Below are 15,461 nucleotides of genomic sequence, written 5' to 3' on the forward strand. Positions count from 1 at the left end.
GTTATGATGGCTCACCTGCCTTCCACCTGGGCATAACCATCAACGTCGTCACATCATCTGCCCTCAACCTTTCTCCTCATTCTCTACCCTTCCGCCTTAATTATCCAGGCTCCTCCTTTCTTCTCGCCCGGTCCGTCCATCCACTCGACGACGTTACAGTTCACATCGCTAGCGCGGCGATCGTAGAACACCCTGTTTCCGTGGTCCTGATCGTCGACCTGCCATATCTCGCCGGACATCTGGCGTTTGTCGTGCCGCTTATTCCTACCTTCCTTCGAATTCAAAACGTACATTTAATTGTACTCGGGAACCTCGGATACTGGCACTTTCTCCAATTCAACCGCAGCCGCTGCAGCCTCCAATAGAGCCCACTTCCATAGACGACCGAAAGGCTGCGGCCTGCGGCCTTACTTCTCAGCCCGCCGCGACGTGACATACACACCTTTTTTACACACAAACACCGAGACGATAATAGGAAACTGGGGTGGGCGCTTCATCAGGTTCTGCCTAACTTGAGCTTTCCAATGGTAAGTCTATAGTTTGGTTAATTCGGATCTTGAAACCGGGGACGGCGTTGAGTGTGCAGCTTCTGGAGTTCCGTCATCGGCCCAATAGCGGATTGAGTGCCTTGAATTCCACGGCGGTCCTGATATTAGTTATTGCCCTCTTCTTTCCCTTTCACTCACCTTCCCCCGGCTAAATCCGCTCTCGATGAGCTCTTACTAATTCAAACGCACTGTTAGTCATCTTGCTGTGAATGGCAATAGGTGGTTTCTAAGCTTCCACCGCCACATCCTGATCATCGGCCGATGTTACTATGGGCCAGTCTTCTTCTACCCAAAGAGAACAACGCCATCAATTTCCTAGCGAACATACCATACCTCATCAGCGCAGTTACATCCGTAATAGGCATGAAGACATGAATAACGGGCACAACACGGAGCAGGTCGGGGACATTGACCCCCTGACAAGTCAAGAAACAGGCAGTAGCGATGTGCCGACGATCAATCCTGGCGAAATGGCTTCACCGGCTCAGTCATGGCAATCGCCAATCGCACCCTCTGGCGACATATCGGGTCATTCAAGACAAATGGGAAGTATTCAGGAAGAGACCGGATCACAGTATGAAGCCAGCCAGCAGGATTATCAATCGGCAATCCTTGCTCGAGTGGCGAGAAGGCAGTCTGCGATGTCAAGATTAGGTTCGAGGATTTTACCAAACGCAGTCATTCGCGGGCTTTTGAATAGTGAAGAAGAGACTCCCGCGGAAGGCCACGCCCATCGACATGGAATTGTTTCCAGGACTATACCAAGATCGGAGGTCAATCAAAGTAGCCCCCGGTTCAGCCCTTTCGCGTCCTTGAGCTCGAGGGGTGGTAATCGAAGACGCTCGTTCCGTGGACCCTACTTCAACCCACGTAGTGATGCGGCGATGGGCTCGCATAGCGGATATTCAGGGACGTCTTCCGGTGTCTCGGCAGAAGGCCCAGCTGAAGCTGGAGGATGGCGGCGAAGCGTTCGACTACGCCGTGTCGGGCACACAATATCGACACCGATCGCTCAAATGTTCGGCCAGCCGCCCTCTGATTCGTCTCATGAACAAGGTGCGGAAAATCCTCACATTTTCCACAATCCAGACCCCGTGGACTTCATACCTCACCCGGGGCCGATTGATACTCGTATGGATTTTGATCCACCGCACGAACTTGATTCTGGGGAACCCGCGCTAGGAGACCAGCAGCCTGCATCCCCTTTACTGTTGTCGCAAAACGAGTCCAGTACGCGGCATTTTCCGAGTTTACTACGGGCGCGGCCGTCTAGGGCTTTGCGCCGAGAAGAACAAACACCCCTATCGCGCGTTCTTCAGCTTGCGGCTACTGCCATCGCGGCGCAACTTTCCGGTGGACCTAGCCCAGCTTTACCCAATATCCAATCTTTGGGTAATAACAATGACGGCCAGGACGGCTCTCTAGAAAGCTTCATACAGAGTTTACAGCGTGCCACCGGTCCACAACCTCCCGTAGATACACCCGATCCTCGAGAGGACGAACGGCCCCCAACGCCGGTGAATTTTATGAGAGTATTCCGGTTCGCTAATTCAGATAGCCCCCGCTCCCCCGAAGCATCCAATCGCGCAGGAGCAGAATTAGGTGATGGTCCGAATCATGAAGACAATATGGACACAGATCACCATGCGGACGGACCCGAAGGTCGAACAGTCACTCTTGTTGTCGTTGGCGTTAGGTCCGTCCCATCTGGAAATGGCCCATCTGGCGATCAACAACCCGCGGCACTTCCTGGTTTGGACGCCCTGCTCCGATTGCCCTTCTTAGCTCCAGGAACATTCCCACCACGTGTCGGATCACGCCCGGCAGCGACCACCACGCCCAGTCGTCCGACACCACCTAGTGTGCCCAGTAATGATGATATTCCCCCGCCACTGGGATCGTCGAATGCATTGCGGAGAATGTCAGATGCCGGCAGTCGTGGCCCTCCCTCATCACTACCTTCCATTGTATCGGACAGCCCTCCAGGACCCCATCCACCTCCATCGACCCCGGCTGAACCGGGACTCTCTGCTGTTTCGTCTGGTGCTTCGACCCCCAGCCGGAGGTTATCTACCACCTCGGCCATGTCCCCAAATGTCCTACCACAGTTGAATGAAAACCACTCCATGCAACCTGCTGTGGAGCCTTCGGATGAGGCTTTCTCGTCCAACACTTCTCATCAACGACGCCGAAGTGACTCTGAGTTTGCACGCCACCGCGAACAATTGGGTTCCGGGGCCGCCAGGCGTAACGGAGTTGTGGAGCCTGATAATCATAATACACCAACTGGTAGAAGTTGGTTAATATACGTTGTTGGAACTAACCTTTCAGAGAACCACCCTGCATTTGCTGCGCCAAGCCTGTTCACTGATGTAAGTAACCCGTTCAGGCGCCTAGAGAGCTTCGTTTACTAAAACCTGAGTTCAGAATCCGACCTACGAAGATATGGTCTTGCTCTCATCGCTTCTTGGTCCCGTCAAGCCCCCGGTTGCTACCCAAGAAGACATAACCTCAGCGGGAGGTTTGTACCGTGTAGTGGAATATGGGGGCACTCTTTCTGCGGAGTCTGTTGACCATTCTGGTGCTATTCAGCTCGCCGAAGGTGAACGCTGTTTGATCTGCCTCAGCGAATACGAAGCGGCGGAAGAGGTTCGCCAGCTGACGAAATGCGAACACATTTACCACCGGATATGCATTGATCAGGTACGTTTCATCCGGCCTTTGTCATTTGGTATGTCTGGATACGAAGCTTATTTTATCTAGTGGTTAACAACGGGCCGCAACTCCTGTCCGCTATGTCGAGGTCAGGGCGTTGCCGACAAGTCGGGCGCTGGGCCATCAGCGTCTGACACACCACACGCAACAGCTACTTAGCCGCATATTGTCTCACGGCCGACACTGTCAGAGTTTCTTTTTTTCGTCACGTAAGATTTAGCATGGCGCTCTTTTCATAACAGTTTTACCATTTCTCCGCTTTGTCGTTATAAACTTCAGATATCCACTGCTGCATCACATCATTTGATTTTGGTCGTTGGGGTCCGGATACAGTTCAAGTCAAATCAGTGTTCATGATTGGGGTTTGAATCGGGCTATATCAGCTGTACTTCGTACGAGCTTGACTAGGGTCTTCTTTTGTTCGGCAGGGAAACATCTCGTTTGCCTTCATGGTGCTGTATTACTTTCTCCGGTTGCATAGAGCATTTAGCATAACTCAATATGAGCATTCATGACAATTTCTGTGGAAATACTCCATAGTAAACTTGAGAAAAGAAGCGCATGTCTTCTCATTTTGCATAGCTATGGAAGGCCTACTTATTTGACAATTTTATGGCCTAGAATGACTAGCTTAAGTCCGTTTTATACAGTCAAATTGTGCCCCGCATTCGGTGCTGATGACTCAGCCAACATGCCCCGCGCTCAAATCGACCGGGGCTTGGTTGATATCACCATCACATTCAACTTTTAGCCCATTGACCCATCCAGAGGCGCGTAAACCACCTCCAATATACTTATAAAGCGCAAACCGTCGTGGTTAAACCCGAACGTGGTCAGCGACCCAAGATATCATCCGGAAATACCAACCTAATCAACCCCGAAATCGGCAATCGAAACCGCGGGCTCTGAAGACAAGGACGACTACAAAACGAAAACCAAAAAGCCTGAAGCAAGAATAAATACAGATTATGGATCCTATCCGTGTAACGGTTCTCATATCCGGCTCTGGAACAAACCTCCAAGCTGTAATTGATGACACAAATCTCCCTGCAAAAATCATCCGGGTCATCTCCAACCGCAAAGACGCCTACGGTTTGGAACGCGCGCGCCGCGCTGACATCCCCACACATTATCACAATCTCGTGAAATACAAAAAACAGCAACCCGCAACACCGGAGGGCGTGCAGCGTGCAAGGGAGGAGTATGATGCCGAGCTCGCGAGACTGGTGCTAGACGATAAGCCTGACTTAGTTGCTTGTTTGGGGTTCATGCATGTGCTTTCGGAGGGCTTCCTGGGACCGTTGGAGGCCAAGGGCCTTAGGATTATAAACTTGCATCCGGCTTTGCCGGGGGAGTTTAATGGGGCTGTATGTTTTTTTTATCCCCCCCCCCCCCCCAGCTACTCATTTACCCTTTTTTTGTGTTTGAATAATGATTGCTAATTCATTCAGAATGCCATTGAGCGGGCCCATCAGGCATGGTTGGACGGTAAGATTGAAAGGACCGGAGTCATGATTCATAATGTGATTTCAGAGGTGGATATGGGGAAGCCGATTCTTGTAAAGGAAATTCCGTTTGTGAAGGGCGTTGATGAGGATCTGCATACGTTCGAGCAGAAAGTGCATGAGATTGAGTGGGGGATTGTCATTGAAGGGTTGCAGAAAACGATTAAAGAGATCCGCTCGGCGAAGTCATAGGTTTTAGGTGTCTAACTACTAGATTTAGGATGTTTCACAACTATAAAAAAACGGGATGCGGATTGCGGAATATGGAGAAACGGCATCGTGATACCAATTTGTATTATAGCTTGCTAGCTCACGTTTTATAGAGGATGCATGTCATTTGGCCATCAAATGCCGGGCCTTGTCAATGTCAATAAAAAGTATAGCCGTCAGGTAGTGAGATATTCCTGCTCTAGGACGGTACAACTCCACCGTATACATTTCTCATGTTGTGCAGGGCAGCTGACTCTTCGTGTTTGTGTGACTGAAGGCCCCCGGCCCCAATCTTGGAGTTTGATTGTCCACGATAAGATCAACTCGAGCAAGCAACTCCTCACGTCTTCCAGTTTCTAAGCAAATTGTCACGCGAACATTGAGGACCTATCTTGTTTTCTGTTTTATTCTATTTCTTAAATTGCCCTTCTAGTCTGTTTTCATTGATGCAGGCCACTTAAGCAACTGTGTCCAGGTGCTGCAGTAACACTAACCAGCCCATCTGCCGCCGCATGTCAGCTTGACAGGTTGAGATATTTCTTTTGAAATGGAGTGAGGCCCCGGTCGAAAGTACTGGAAACGGAGATGATATGCTGTCATCGACTAATGCAAGTACGAGCTTGAGACCATCCCAGAATGCCCTGTGGATCGTCCTCCACAGTTCAGGCAGGAAAGATGTGTGGCTTGGTTGGCTTCACCTGCTTCCTGATCCCATCATCCCAGTCGGCATCTTCGTCATGGTCCCCTCCGAATCGCCAGGTGAATGGATCCCGAATACCTACCAGGATGGCGATCCTTCAGCTGTATTATGGATTTCCAGGATCACCGCCACTGAACGTGTTCAAGTCACTAGTCTACCAGCTGGTGCGCCTTGGGCCTTGTCCAAGACCATGAGCCCATTTGGTTTGTGGGTCCACGAATTATTCTCGAATTTCGACCAGGAGGCAGATTACAAGTACTCTGTTCATTTGAATGGAAGAAGCAATACCGTCGCAAGGACGGGCCCTACGATTGGAAGCTTAAGAAGCCATGATCCGAGGCCCAAGCTCAAAAATCAGCAAGCCCGATAAACAGCGCTAAACTGGACTTCGGTGTGAGGATTGAAATCAATGAAGTCACTCTTTCAATCCCCGACAAGGGTTGATTCCTTTTAGGAACGGACAGGGACCATCATTCATCGCGGAAGACAGGTCGTCCGACTCTTATTGTCTGACTGTCTAGGATGAAGTCTGTCCTACTGCCTAGGTTGTCGCGGAGCATTAGCGCTGGACTATTCGAGCAAGTTGGAGCATAACTGAACTTAATAATGCATTATTCTGCATCAGCCTGAAGTCTAAGTATATTATATTACCAACTTACCAAGGTATTTTTTATACTTCACCGAGTCAGTGGCCGCTGACATGCTAAAACGAGGCTAGAAATCCACCTGTCACGATCCCGTTAGAAGTCGAATCTTGAATTCTTGATCATGAACGTGAATCTTAATTTCCCAGCCAGAAAAGGTTCCTCCACTTTCATTGAGTGACAACCAGTTATCCACCAGTAAACTACACGGGTGTACGGACTATGGAGAACGGGCCAAGGTACCAAGTTTCCACCTCGCACCTCCCACGTCCGTGCTGTCCGAGGCTCGATTGATTGAGGGATGAAGGCCAATGGTTGGCCCGAGATGCTGGAAATTAAACCGCCAGTTCCGAGGCAAGAAACCAACCATTGGAACCAAAAATATCTCTTGAAGCGGCATCCGCCGCTTTACGAAAGGACCGACGGGGAAATCTTCCTCGGAGCTGTCAGATCCTTCTGCGGTGCAGGAGCACGCTGAAAGTGACAACTTCTGCGCGCACTCCGCGGACAGAGCTGTTGCCGCTGAATTCGGAACTCTCCCTTGTGATAGGGGCTTCGTTCGGCTTTACAGGGGAGAGTTGAAACGTGAAAGGTACAGAGTACAGACTAGCTCCCTGGCCACCTCGGAATTCAGAACTGGAGGCTCAGTCATTTTCCGGGTCCACCAGCTGGACAAATGATGATTCGGTAACCATATCAACTACGTATTTAACCGGCGATACCTGGGTTGCGGCCGAAAAACATCCGTGAGTCTCCGTGTCAGACTCTTATAGTAATTGTCGACGAAATAACAAGCTTAGCCATGCCCCGGATTCGCTCATTTCTCTGCTGATTTGCACAGGGGTCCAGTCGACACGCACTCGACATGAGTCAGGACTGACAAAATGCAAGGCTTCCTGGAGAACATATTGAATCTTGAATTCTCCGTTCTTCCGAGGGACAGAACGGCGCTTGAGCCCGACATCTGTTCTCGAGCCTCGACTTTCTTTTGACTAATGCCGTTCAATCAGATCTCACTGCTACCCACTTTGCAGCGTTGCAATTTCGGGGCATCAAAGTTGCCAGCAAGACTCAGCATCTACCTTCTTTTCCGAGAAGTTCCATGCGCAAGGCAAGACCGCCTTTTTTTGGTTCATCCAATGCAGGAAGCTTATGGCCCACCGCACCTATATGATGCACCTAATAATGCAGTTTAGTCAAGAATAAAGGCGGAGATGAACAAGGAGCCGGCATCTTGGCTCCCTTTACTGTTTCATCATAAACTCACAAGCGCCGAATCATAAAAAAGCAACTCCGAGGAGGAAAAGAGTCCCAGAATGTGACTGAGCTCCGTCATTTGGGTCAGTTCCACCTGTCAGGGCCACTAAGGGAATTGTATTAACCACTTGAGGGCTAGCTGCCCCTCCATCGCCGTCTATCTCGGTCCTTCGGGGGCTATCAGCTCTGATCCCCGGACTCAAACTGACCATGAGAGCATCCTGCTCTGTTTGTTACTCTGTACTGTGCTTTTTGGCCCCCTCGGTGTGAGCTGTCTCCTGCACTGGCTCAGATGACCGGCAAGCCCTTGCAACTTGAACACAGGGATTCTGACGCTTACCCCAGGAATGGGCCAAGGTACGACCACGAGGTTGTGGAATGCTACAGTCTACAATGACACGCTGATCCATAGGGTTGATCACAGTGCCATTCCAAAAATAAAAAAAAGTAAAACCCCCAAGGACCATCCATCCATCCATCCATGTCATAATTTTGGTTGTATAATAACCGGGTCTATTAAGGAACAGAAATAATAGCTTGGTTCCAAGGGTTGTGGTACTAGTCGTAGTGTGCGCCAGGTCTGACAGAACTGGTGATGCAGTGACTGCCCCTTCCGGTGATCTGCCCCCGACTTCAAGAATCTATTCTGACCTTTCGCCTTCTTCCTCACAACCTCTTCAACTCTTCTCTCTCCCCCCCTCCCAATTATCGTCTTCGGACGCTGGCCAGTTCCAACTCTCGTTCCTTTCTGTTTTGTTCGCTCCTTCTGTCGCTTTGCTTCATCCCCATTCCGCCATCCAGCTTCGTGCGTCCCTCCACCGCGTTCTCTGTACCACAACCAAGGATGCATAGCTTTCTCTATCCGGTCTCGTATTAAGCTGTTTACTCTTCTATCTCTTCTCTTTAGCCTATGACGGCCCCCTCGCTCCCCGGTTTGCTCTCCACTTGGGTGCAATATCGCTCTCTGCCACTATGGCGCATTCCTTCCACCCGTCTCAAGCCTCCATGACGGGCTACACTCAGGAGCCGCCGCCACTTTCAGCATATTCAATCTTGGGTCAGAATCAGTATCCGGAGAGCGTTGCGCTTTGGCACAGTCCATCAACCCAGCCGCAGCAAGAGCCGCAGTCGCAGTCGCATATTTCTGCAGCTCCATACACACCAGCCACCCCCAAAACGCCCTCTCTTCTTCAGCCACTACCGGATCAGAAAAAGCACAAACGTACTCGAAGCGGCTGCTTTACTTGCCGATCCCGTCGGATCAAGTGCGATGAGAATCGGCCGGTCTGTGAACGATGTCGAAAAGGCAACCGAGAGTGTGTCTACCCTACTTCAACAACAGGCCCAGCTTCGAAATCTGCACCTCGAACCGTAGCCAAGACCAAGGCTTCTCGACCGCAATCCCGTGGGAGTGACTCTTCGGGCCATGTTGAGGCGGATGAGGCTACTAGCACATTAGAACCCATTGTGGATGAGGGAGAGGAGGCGGAAGGTAGCCCGGAGTCAAGTACCTATCAATCGCCGACTACGACCTCAGGGCCCACCATTCCAACTGGATCGAAATCTAAGTTACCTAAAAAGAAGAGCAACCAATCTTTACGCCGACGGAAAGCGAAACCACAGACCGTGACAACCACGGACCCACTGCCCGGTCGCAAGGAGAGCAGCAGCTCACCTTCAACGGAGGCCTCGTCCCGGTTTGGATCAATCAGTGCACGATCGGACAGCGTTGGATTCTATCCTTTCGACGCTGTTGGTGACCCTAGCACGGCCCACTTGCCCGAGGACATCCGTTTCTACCTCTCGTATCACAAGGACTCAATAAACTATCGACACTATTTCTTGCAGTCCCGCAGTGCTAACTTTGTGAGCCAAACCGTCATCGGCTATGCCCTACAATATGAGCCATTGCTGTATGCGATCGTTGGATTCTCGGCCTACCATCATTGCGTGCATACTAGTACAGGAAAGTTGTTCACGTTTCTTAAATACTACAACAGAGCTTTATCACTCTTGCGGAGATCACTAGGCTCTGGCGAACCGTATAGCGAAGCAACACTGGCTACTGTGCTCGTGCTCACTACGTTTGAGGTATGTTACATTGTTCATGCTTCGTGGAATACTCTCTAGCATTCGTCCCTTCCTGTATTCTCCGACTTGCGCTTACAGTTCCTCACTATGCAGGAATTTATAGGTGATTGGGTCAATCTAATTGACCACCATCAAGCAGCTCATGTCTTGATTCGAGAGCTTCTAACGCCTGACTCGGCCAGTTCGGATGACATTCACAGGCATCTTTTCGAATGGTATGCTCGATTTGATATAGTAGCAGGCATTGTTTCGGGAAACGAAATGGTTCTAGGAAGAGATTGGTATATCACGCGAGAAGAGCATGACGCCAGGGAAGCTGCTAGCAATCCGGATGACATTGAGAAACAACTAGCCTTCACGGCCTCGATTAACCGTCGCTTTGGCCTGGACATGGCATCGTTGTACGCTAAACTGTCACGGGGCATGATAACTTTCGAAGAATTCATGGTTGAGAACGATAAGCTCGGCCAGAGCTTGGAACAGATCAAAGACATTCTGAGTCGGTTCGCTACAGAATACGTCATTCAAAGCTACCCTGATCAGAAGCCTTTGACTGAGGATGATCTCGTGGATCCTTATGTGCCTGGTGGTTTGCACTACGGCCCGTTGTGGGATGCCAATTTTGCTTGGATTGACTATTACTCCACAAAGGCCATGTACAGGTTCCAGTTCATCATGACTACGCAGCAGGGTACGATGGATGAATTGTTGGCCCTGTCGTACGAACAGGTTCGTTTAATCGAAACCATTGAACGATGGCCGGACAAGGAGAAGGGGTATATTTTCGGATTCAAGAACAGCATTGGGATGGCAAGCTTGTTCTTCCCGAGGGATAGTCGACATCTTAACTGGAGCAGAGGGATTTTCGCTCACATAGAGCGGCAGGGGTAAGTTCCGAGGCAGCTATAACCCGAACACCATAACTTTGTTCCTTGAAGCTAATGGATATTATTGTTGGTCAGCTATGTTATTGCCCCGAAATTCCGAGCTGCTCTAGCTGCCATCTGGCAATTACCTGAAATCAACCACTGGTGGCTTTCGGACGACTCGAGCTATCCAACAATCATCCGAGAGGTGCGCGAGATGACCGAAGAACGAACAAATAACCCACGAGATGATTACCGAGAAAGTGTGCGCGACATGAAAGCTGTCTTTGGGAAGCTTAATCTCGACGAGACGGAGAGTGAAACGAGTCCTCCTGCCGTCACAGATGTCTCACGACCCACAGGCTCGAGTCAGTAACGAGTCGAAAACACTACAATCCGGCCTCGCAAACATGGTGCAGAGCATGACAGCTTGCAGTGCGGCTAGTCAACTCGTCGCAGTGCTCTACAGACGAGCGCCCTACTCTATGAATGAAGTTCTAGAAGTAACGATCATGACAGGCTTCGGATCCTAGCTCAGTCACGGCTTCGCTCACCTTCATTTATTTACTACGGCAGGGCAGTACTAGAAGCCCGTGCCCGGCAAACCAAATCTTGTCGGCGCTAACTAAACCGCTTCTTGAAGTATACATATCCTGTATTTCTTCCTGAGTTACAACGCATTATACCCATCCGACGTTGTTTCCATTTAATAAATAAATATATATTAAACATGTTTAGAATAACAGATGACCACCTCTGGACCTCGCATTCGAAATCATGCCGTCAAAAACGGTAAAATGTCTTCTAATCTAAACAAAATATTTGTTGGCATATAAAGCAGTTAGAATGACGGCCAAATAAGCTCTAGTGTTTTTATGGTCGAATGGCAAATCTACCATTTCGATAATATTCCCAACCCAATGTTAGGACCCTGCTCATCCATAAGAATTCCTCAAAGGAACTTCCCTGGCCAAAACAACCGTCTCCAATCCCCCAGCCAACTCCCCCAACACATCATCTCCATCTTCATCCACCTCGCCCCAAGGCAACGCATCAACATCAACCTCCCATCCAAGCAAACATCGCAATACCACTGCCGCCCCAGCCTTACTCATCACCGAGTTCATCTCCTTACACCGCTCGTCGCACACACACTCCAAGCACCCCTTTGGCGTAACACAACTACAAGCCTCTATCCGGGAAACAGCACGGCGAAGGAGCGAATCAACGAACTCAAACGCCTTCCGCGCGATTCCAGACCCGCATGAGCCACCTTTCGCATCGTAGAACATTAACCGCGCCGGCCGTTGTCGGGCCGGAGGCCGGAGAACTGGTATACTATCATCGACAGCATCACCATGACCACGATTCTGCACAGCGCGCTTCAAATCCTTCCCAAGCTCCTTTTTCGCAACTTTGCACTCCGTGCGGACATCGCCGGGCGACGAGATCACGAAGCTGGGTAATAAGGAGAGTACGGCGTGTTCGGCTGCGTGGATTGCGGCTGCGATGTTGAGGCGTCTCGATTCGAGAATGTCCAGCGCTGTTTTGGGCACGTCGAGCCACATCCCTTTTGTGAAAAGGGTTATGGGCGGATTGTCAACCGCCACGGCGTCGAGGACACGGCCGCGTTTGTCGATTTTGAAGAAGCCGTAGACGACGGCGTGTATACGCACAGCGCCGAAGAACGCGCGGGTGTTTGGTGGGGATAAATCTGGTGGTTTATTCGTATTGTCGTTGTCTAGGCTAGGAGGAGTGCTAGGGGTGATGAGACGGATGTGCTCTGTTTCGATGGGATCAATATCTGTGAAGTCGCGCTGCATGGTGTTCCAATCGACTGTGACGCGGACAACACGAGCGAAGAAGCTGTCTGGGTTTAGTTCTTTAACGAGGTATGTTTGGCCCTGGTGGAGGAAGATGCCGCCCTCGTAGAGGGTGAAGAAAGCGCGTGAAGCCTCGACTTCCTCGAGGACAATGTTCCGGGCGTTTGTCGTGTCGATAACAGCAAAGTGCTGGTCTTCCGTGTCGCGGATGGGGACGCACCGAGATGGCTGGGGTCGGAATCGGCCATGGCAGTGATAGAAGCCCATCGAGTCGCGGATTAGTCTGGTAGACGCGAATTCAGAGAGCTGGGGCCCGAAATAGGCCTCATCTTGCTCCGGTTCGAGGGGCAGTTCAAAGGCTGCACATTGAACGTGCCCTTCTAGAATTAGTTCGTTGGCGAGGTCGACCTGTAGCTCGCAGTTGGGCTTTGAGAAAAGCTCTTCTGGGTTTCTCATGTAGAACTGGTCTGTTGGGTACCTGTCTCCGACAAGGATAGAGAGCGAGTCCTTATTCCTACGACCTGCACGACCACTCTGCTGCCGGAGATTGGATATCGAGTAGGGGAATCCGAGCGTGATTACGGCGTCAAGAGACCCAATATCCACACCCAATTCCAGCGCATTGGTGGCCACAATGCCTAGTAACTGCCCCTGGAACATCTCCGCTTCAATCTTCCTCCGGTCCTGCGGGCTATACCCGCCGCGATAGCCCATTATCATGTTCCCAACCTCTGGCCGCTCAAGGCGAGTGCATTCGTTCCGAACTGCCTGCAGTAGGATCTCGCACAATTTCCGAATACGGCAGAAAGCAATCACACGGGCACCTCGGAGGATAAGCTGGCAGAAGAGTCGTGCAGTTTCAGCGACGCTATCTCCCCTGCCAGATGTCGGGTCACCAGGGTCTTTGAACGGCGTATTCCAGCAAAGAAATTCTTTCCGACCGCAAGGTGATCCATCAAAGTCTATCAGCTGCGCATCGTCAACACCAAAGATAGCCCGCATGTGTTCCTCGGGGTTAGCCACGGTAGCAGAACAGGATATAAATCGGACATTTTTGTTCCCGACAGCAGCACAGATGCGGCGCAGGCGGCGCATGATGAACGCCACGTGGGATCCGAAAAGCCCGTTGTAAACGTGGAGTTCATCCACAACCACGAATTTAAGGTTCTGAAGAAACGTTCGCCATGCGTTCTCCTGCGGAAGAATCGTGATATGTAGCATATCGGGGTTCGTGAAGATGATGCGTGCCTCCTCTCGGATGAGATTGCGATTCGCCATGGGTGTGTCGCCATCGAACGTTTCAACCATCGTACTCTGTAAATTGTCCAGGTACTGAAGGAGTTCCTGCATACTGCGTTTTTGATCCTGCGCAAGGGCTTTCGTAGGGAAGATGTACATGCCCCTACTAGTTGGGTCCTGTTCCAGTTCATGCAGCATCGGAACCTGATATATCAGCGACTTGCCAGAACTAGTTGATGTCGAGACAATGACATTCTGTCCGTCGTGGAGGTGATTGATCGCTTCCACCTGGTGAGAATAGAGCTGTGTAATCCCCTTCATATTGTACAAGGCATTCACAAGACCCTGCGAAAGCGCAAACTTCAAGTCCCCGTAGACAGCCTGCTGAGCGTCAAAGGCCCTATGGCCTTCAGGGACAATCTGCCCCGTATACCACTCTAAGCCACGTATCTCGTCAATTATTTCAGCCATCGTCTTGCGGTCCTTCGGTATTGGCCCTTTCACTTTCGAAGAGGCTGCACACGCCAACACATCGTCCTCAGCATCATCACCCTCGGGAGAAACAGGGACATGAGCTTCCTTCTCCTTCTCCAACAACTCCACAGGATCAATGCCCTCATCTTCACACCGAACAAGAAACGCATCAATCGCTTCCGCAAACTTGCCATTCCGCTTCTCAATTAACCCCAGCATCTGCTTCTGACTGAAAACTGGCATCTTCAAATCCTCATCCTTATCTCTTGAACCCGAGCCCGAGCTCGAACCCTTCTCCTTCTTCAAATCCCCATCCACAAACTCAAACAACAATGCATGTATTGCGAGCGCCTCCTCAGCATCTGCCCCGTACTTTGGCGCCCATCCGTCTCTTCCAAACCCACGGACCTCTTCCCTCTCCCCCGCGCTCAAAACATCCAAACTCGCCTCATCCACATACTCGAACCGCACAGCCGGTGGTACGAGAACCTTAACCCGTGCGATATCCTCAATTGTAAGCTCTGTCCCACTCTGCGCCTGCACAGCCTTTTTGATATTATCGAACGTCGTCGCGAAATGTTTCCTCGTGCAGCAGAACGTGTAAACCAGATTCAGGGCGCGGTGGGTGCGAGATAGTTTCTTGAATGGGTCAGGCCATGGCGAAGACGGTTTCCGCTGCTGCTTTTTGGCTTTCGTCGAGGACGCAGCAGCTTTCTTGGTTTTGGTCTTTTTTGCCGGTTGTTTCGGGTGGTTAGAAGAAGTTGCGTCCGAGTTGCCGTTGCCCTGTTCAGCTTCTCCTTTCTGACCCTCGCCAACCTGGGCGTCTTGATTAGACTTCGACACCTCTGGAACGCTCTCGGCTCTCTTGCGTTTTCCTTTCGTGGTTTGGTCTGGCCGGGCTACCGACGCGTCGGTACTCGGGGCCAGCTGGCTCTCTTGCTCATGGTGGTCTTGTTTCCCAAGGGGCGGCAGGCCGGAACTTATTGTCCTTTTCGTCTTTGATCCGGCCATTTGCACTCCCCATTGTGGTCGATGGAGTTGCGTGTGGTAAGAGTCTAGACTTGTACGGAGTGGCTGAAAAGTTGACACTCGAGAGGCGTCCCGAGGCGAACGCGAGGTCACGTGTGATACAGAAAGCAACTATATAGCCTTCTACGGAATAGCGTGGATGCATGAAATGACTGAATGGCAAGACATATGCAAATGGATAAATAAAGTACTAGAAGGGCCTAAATATTAGGAAGAAATAGTATCAGGCTGGCTAATTCCCACCAAGTACTACGTAACTCAACGTACTCCCCAGTCCCAATGCAAAAGGCCGACCCCAATGCCAGTCGCCCTCAAACGATAAACACGTTTATTGACCGCCGGTGGTATCTATAAAAAGAT

At 50.8% G+C, this 15,461-nt stretch overlaps 4 protein-coding genes across 4 annotated transcripts; 3 read left to right on the forward strand and 1 right to left on the reverse strand.

Annotated features, from left to right (window-relative positions):
* Positions 1-817: 817 nt before the first annotated feature.
* APUU_10942S (uncharacterized protein) lies at positions 818-3,422 on the forward strand (the record flags this gene model as incomplete). Its single annotated transcript, XM_041706396.1, has 3 exons — positions 818-2,920; positions 2,976-3,251; positions 3,312-3,422. The coding sequence occupies 3 exons, from the start codon at positions 818-820 to the stop codon at positions 3,420-3,422; spliced, it is 2,490 nt and encodes an 829-aa protein (XP_041550308.1).
* Positions 3,423-4,231: 809 nt separating this feature from the next.
* Positions 4,232-4,960, forward strand: APUU_10943S (phosphoribosylglycinamide formyltransferase; the record flags this gene model as incomplete). Its single annotated transcript, XM_041706407.1, has 2 exons — positions 4,232-4,630; positions 4,715-4,960. 2 exons carry the CDS (start codon positions 4,232-4,234, stop codon positions 4,958-4,960), a joined length of 645 nt encoding a protein of 214 aa, XP_041550309.1.
* Positions 4,961-8,551: 3,591 nt separating this feature from the next.
* Positions 8,552-10,912, forward strand: APUU_10944S (Zn(II)2Cys6 transcription factor; the record flags this gene model as incomplete). Its single annotated transcript, XM_041706418.1, has 3 exons — positions 8,552-9,670; positions 9,764-10,557; positions 10,633-10,912. 3 exons carry the CDS (start codon positions 8,552-8,554, stop codon positions 10,910-10,912), a joined length of 2,193 nt encoding a protein of 730 aa, XP_041550310.1.
* Positions 10,913-11,471: 559 nt separating this feature from the next.
* On the reverse strand, positions 11,472-15,083 carry APUU_10945A (ATP-dependent 3'-5' DNA helicase; the record flags this gene model as incomplete). Its single annotated transcript, XM_041706429.1, has 1 exon — positions 11,472-15,083. One exon carries the CDS (start codon positions 15,081-15,083, stop codon positions 11,472-11,474), a length of 3,612 nt encoding a protein of 1,203 aa, XP_041550311.1.
* Positions 15,084-15,461: the final 378 nt, after the last annotated feature.

This window comes from Aspergillus puulaauensis, chromosome 1 (assembly GCF_016861865.1).
Source record: "Aspergillus puulaauensis MK2 DNA, chromosome 1, nearly complete sequence".
Taxonomy (NCBI): domain Eukaryota; kingdom Fungi; phylum Ascomycota; class Eurotiomycetes; order Eurotiales; family Aspergillaceae; genus Aspergillus; species Aspergillus puulaauensis.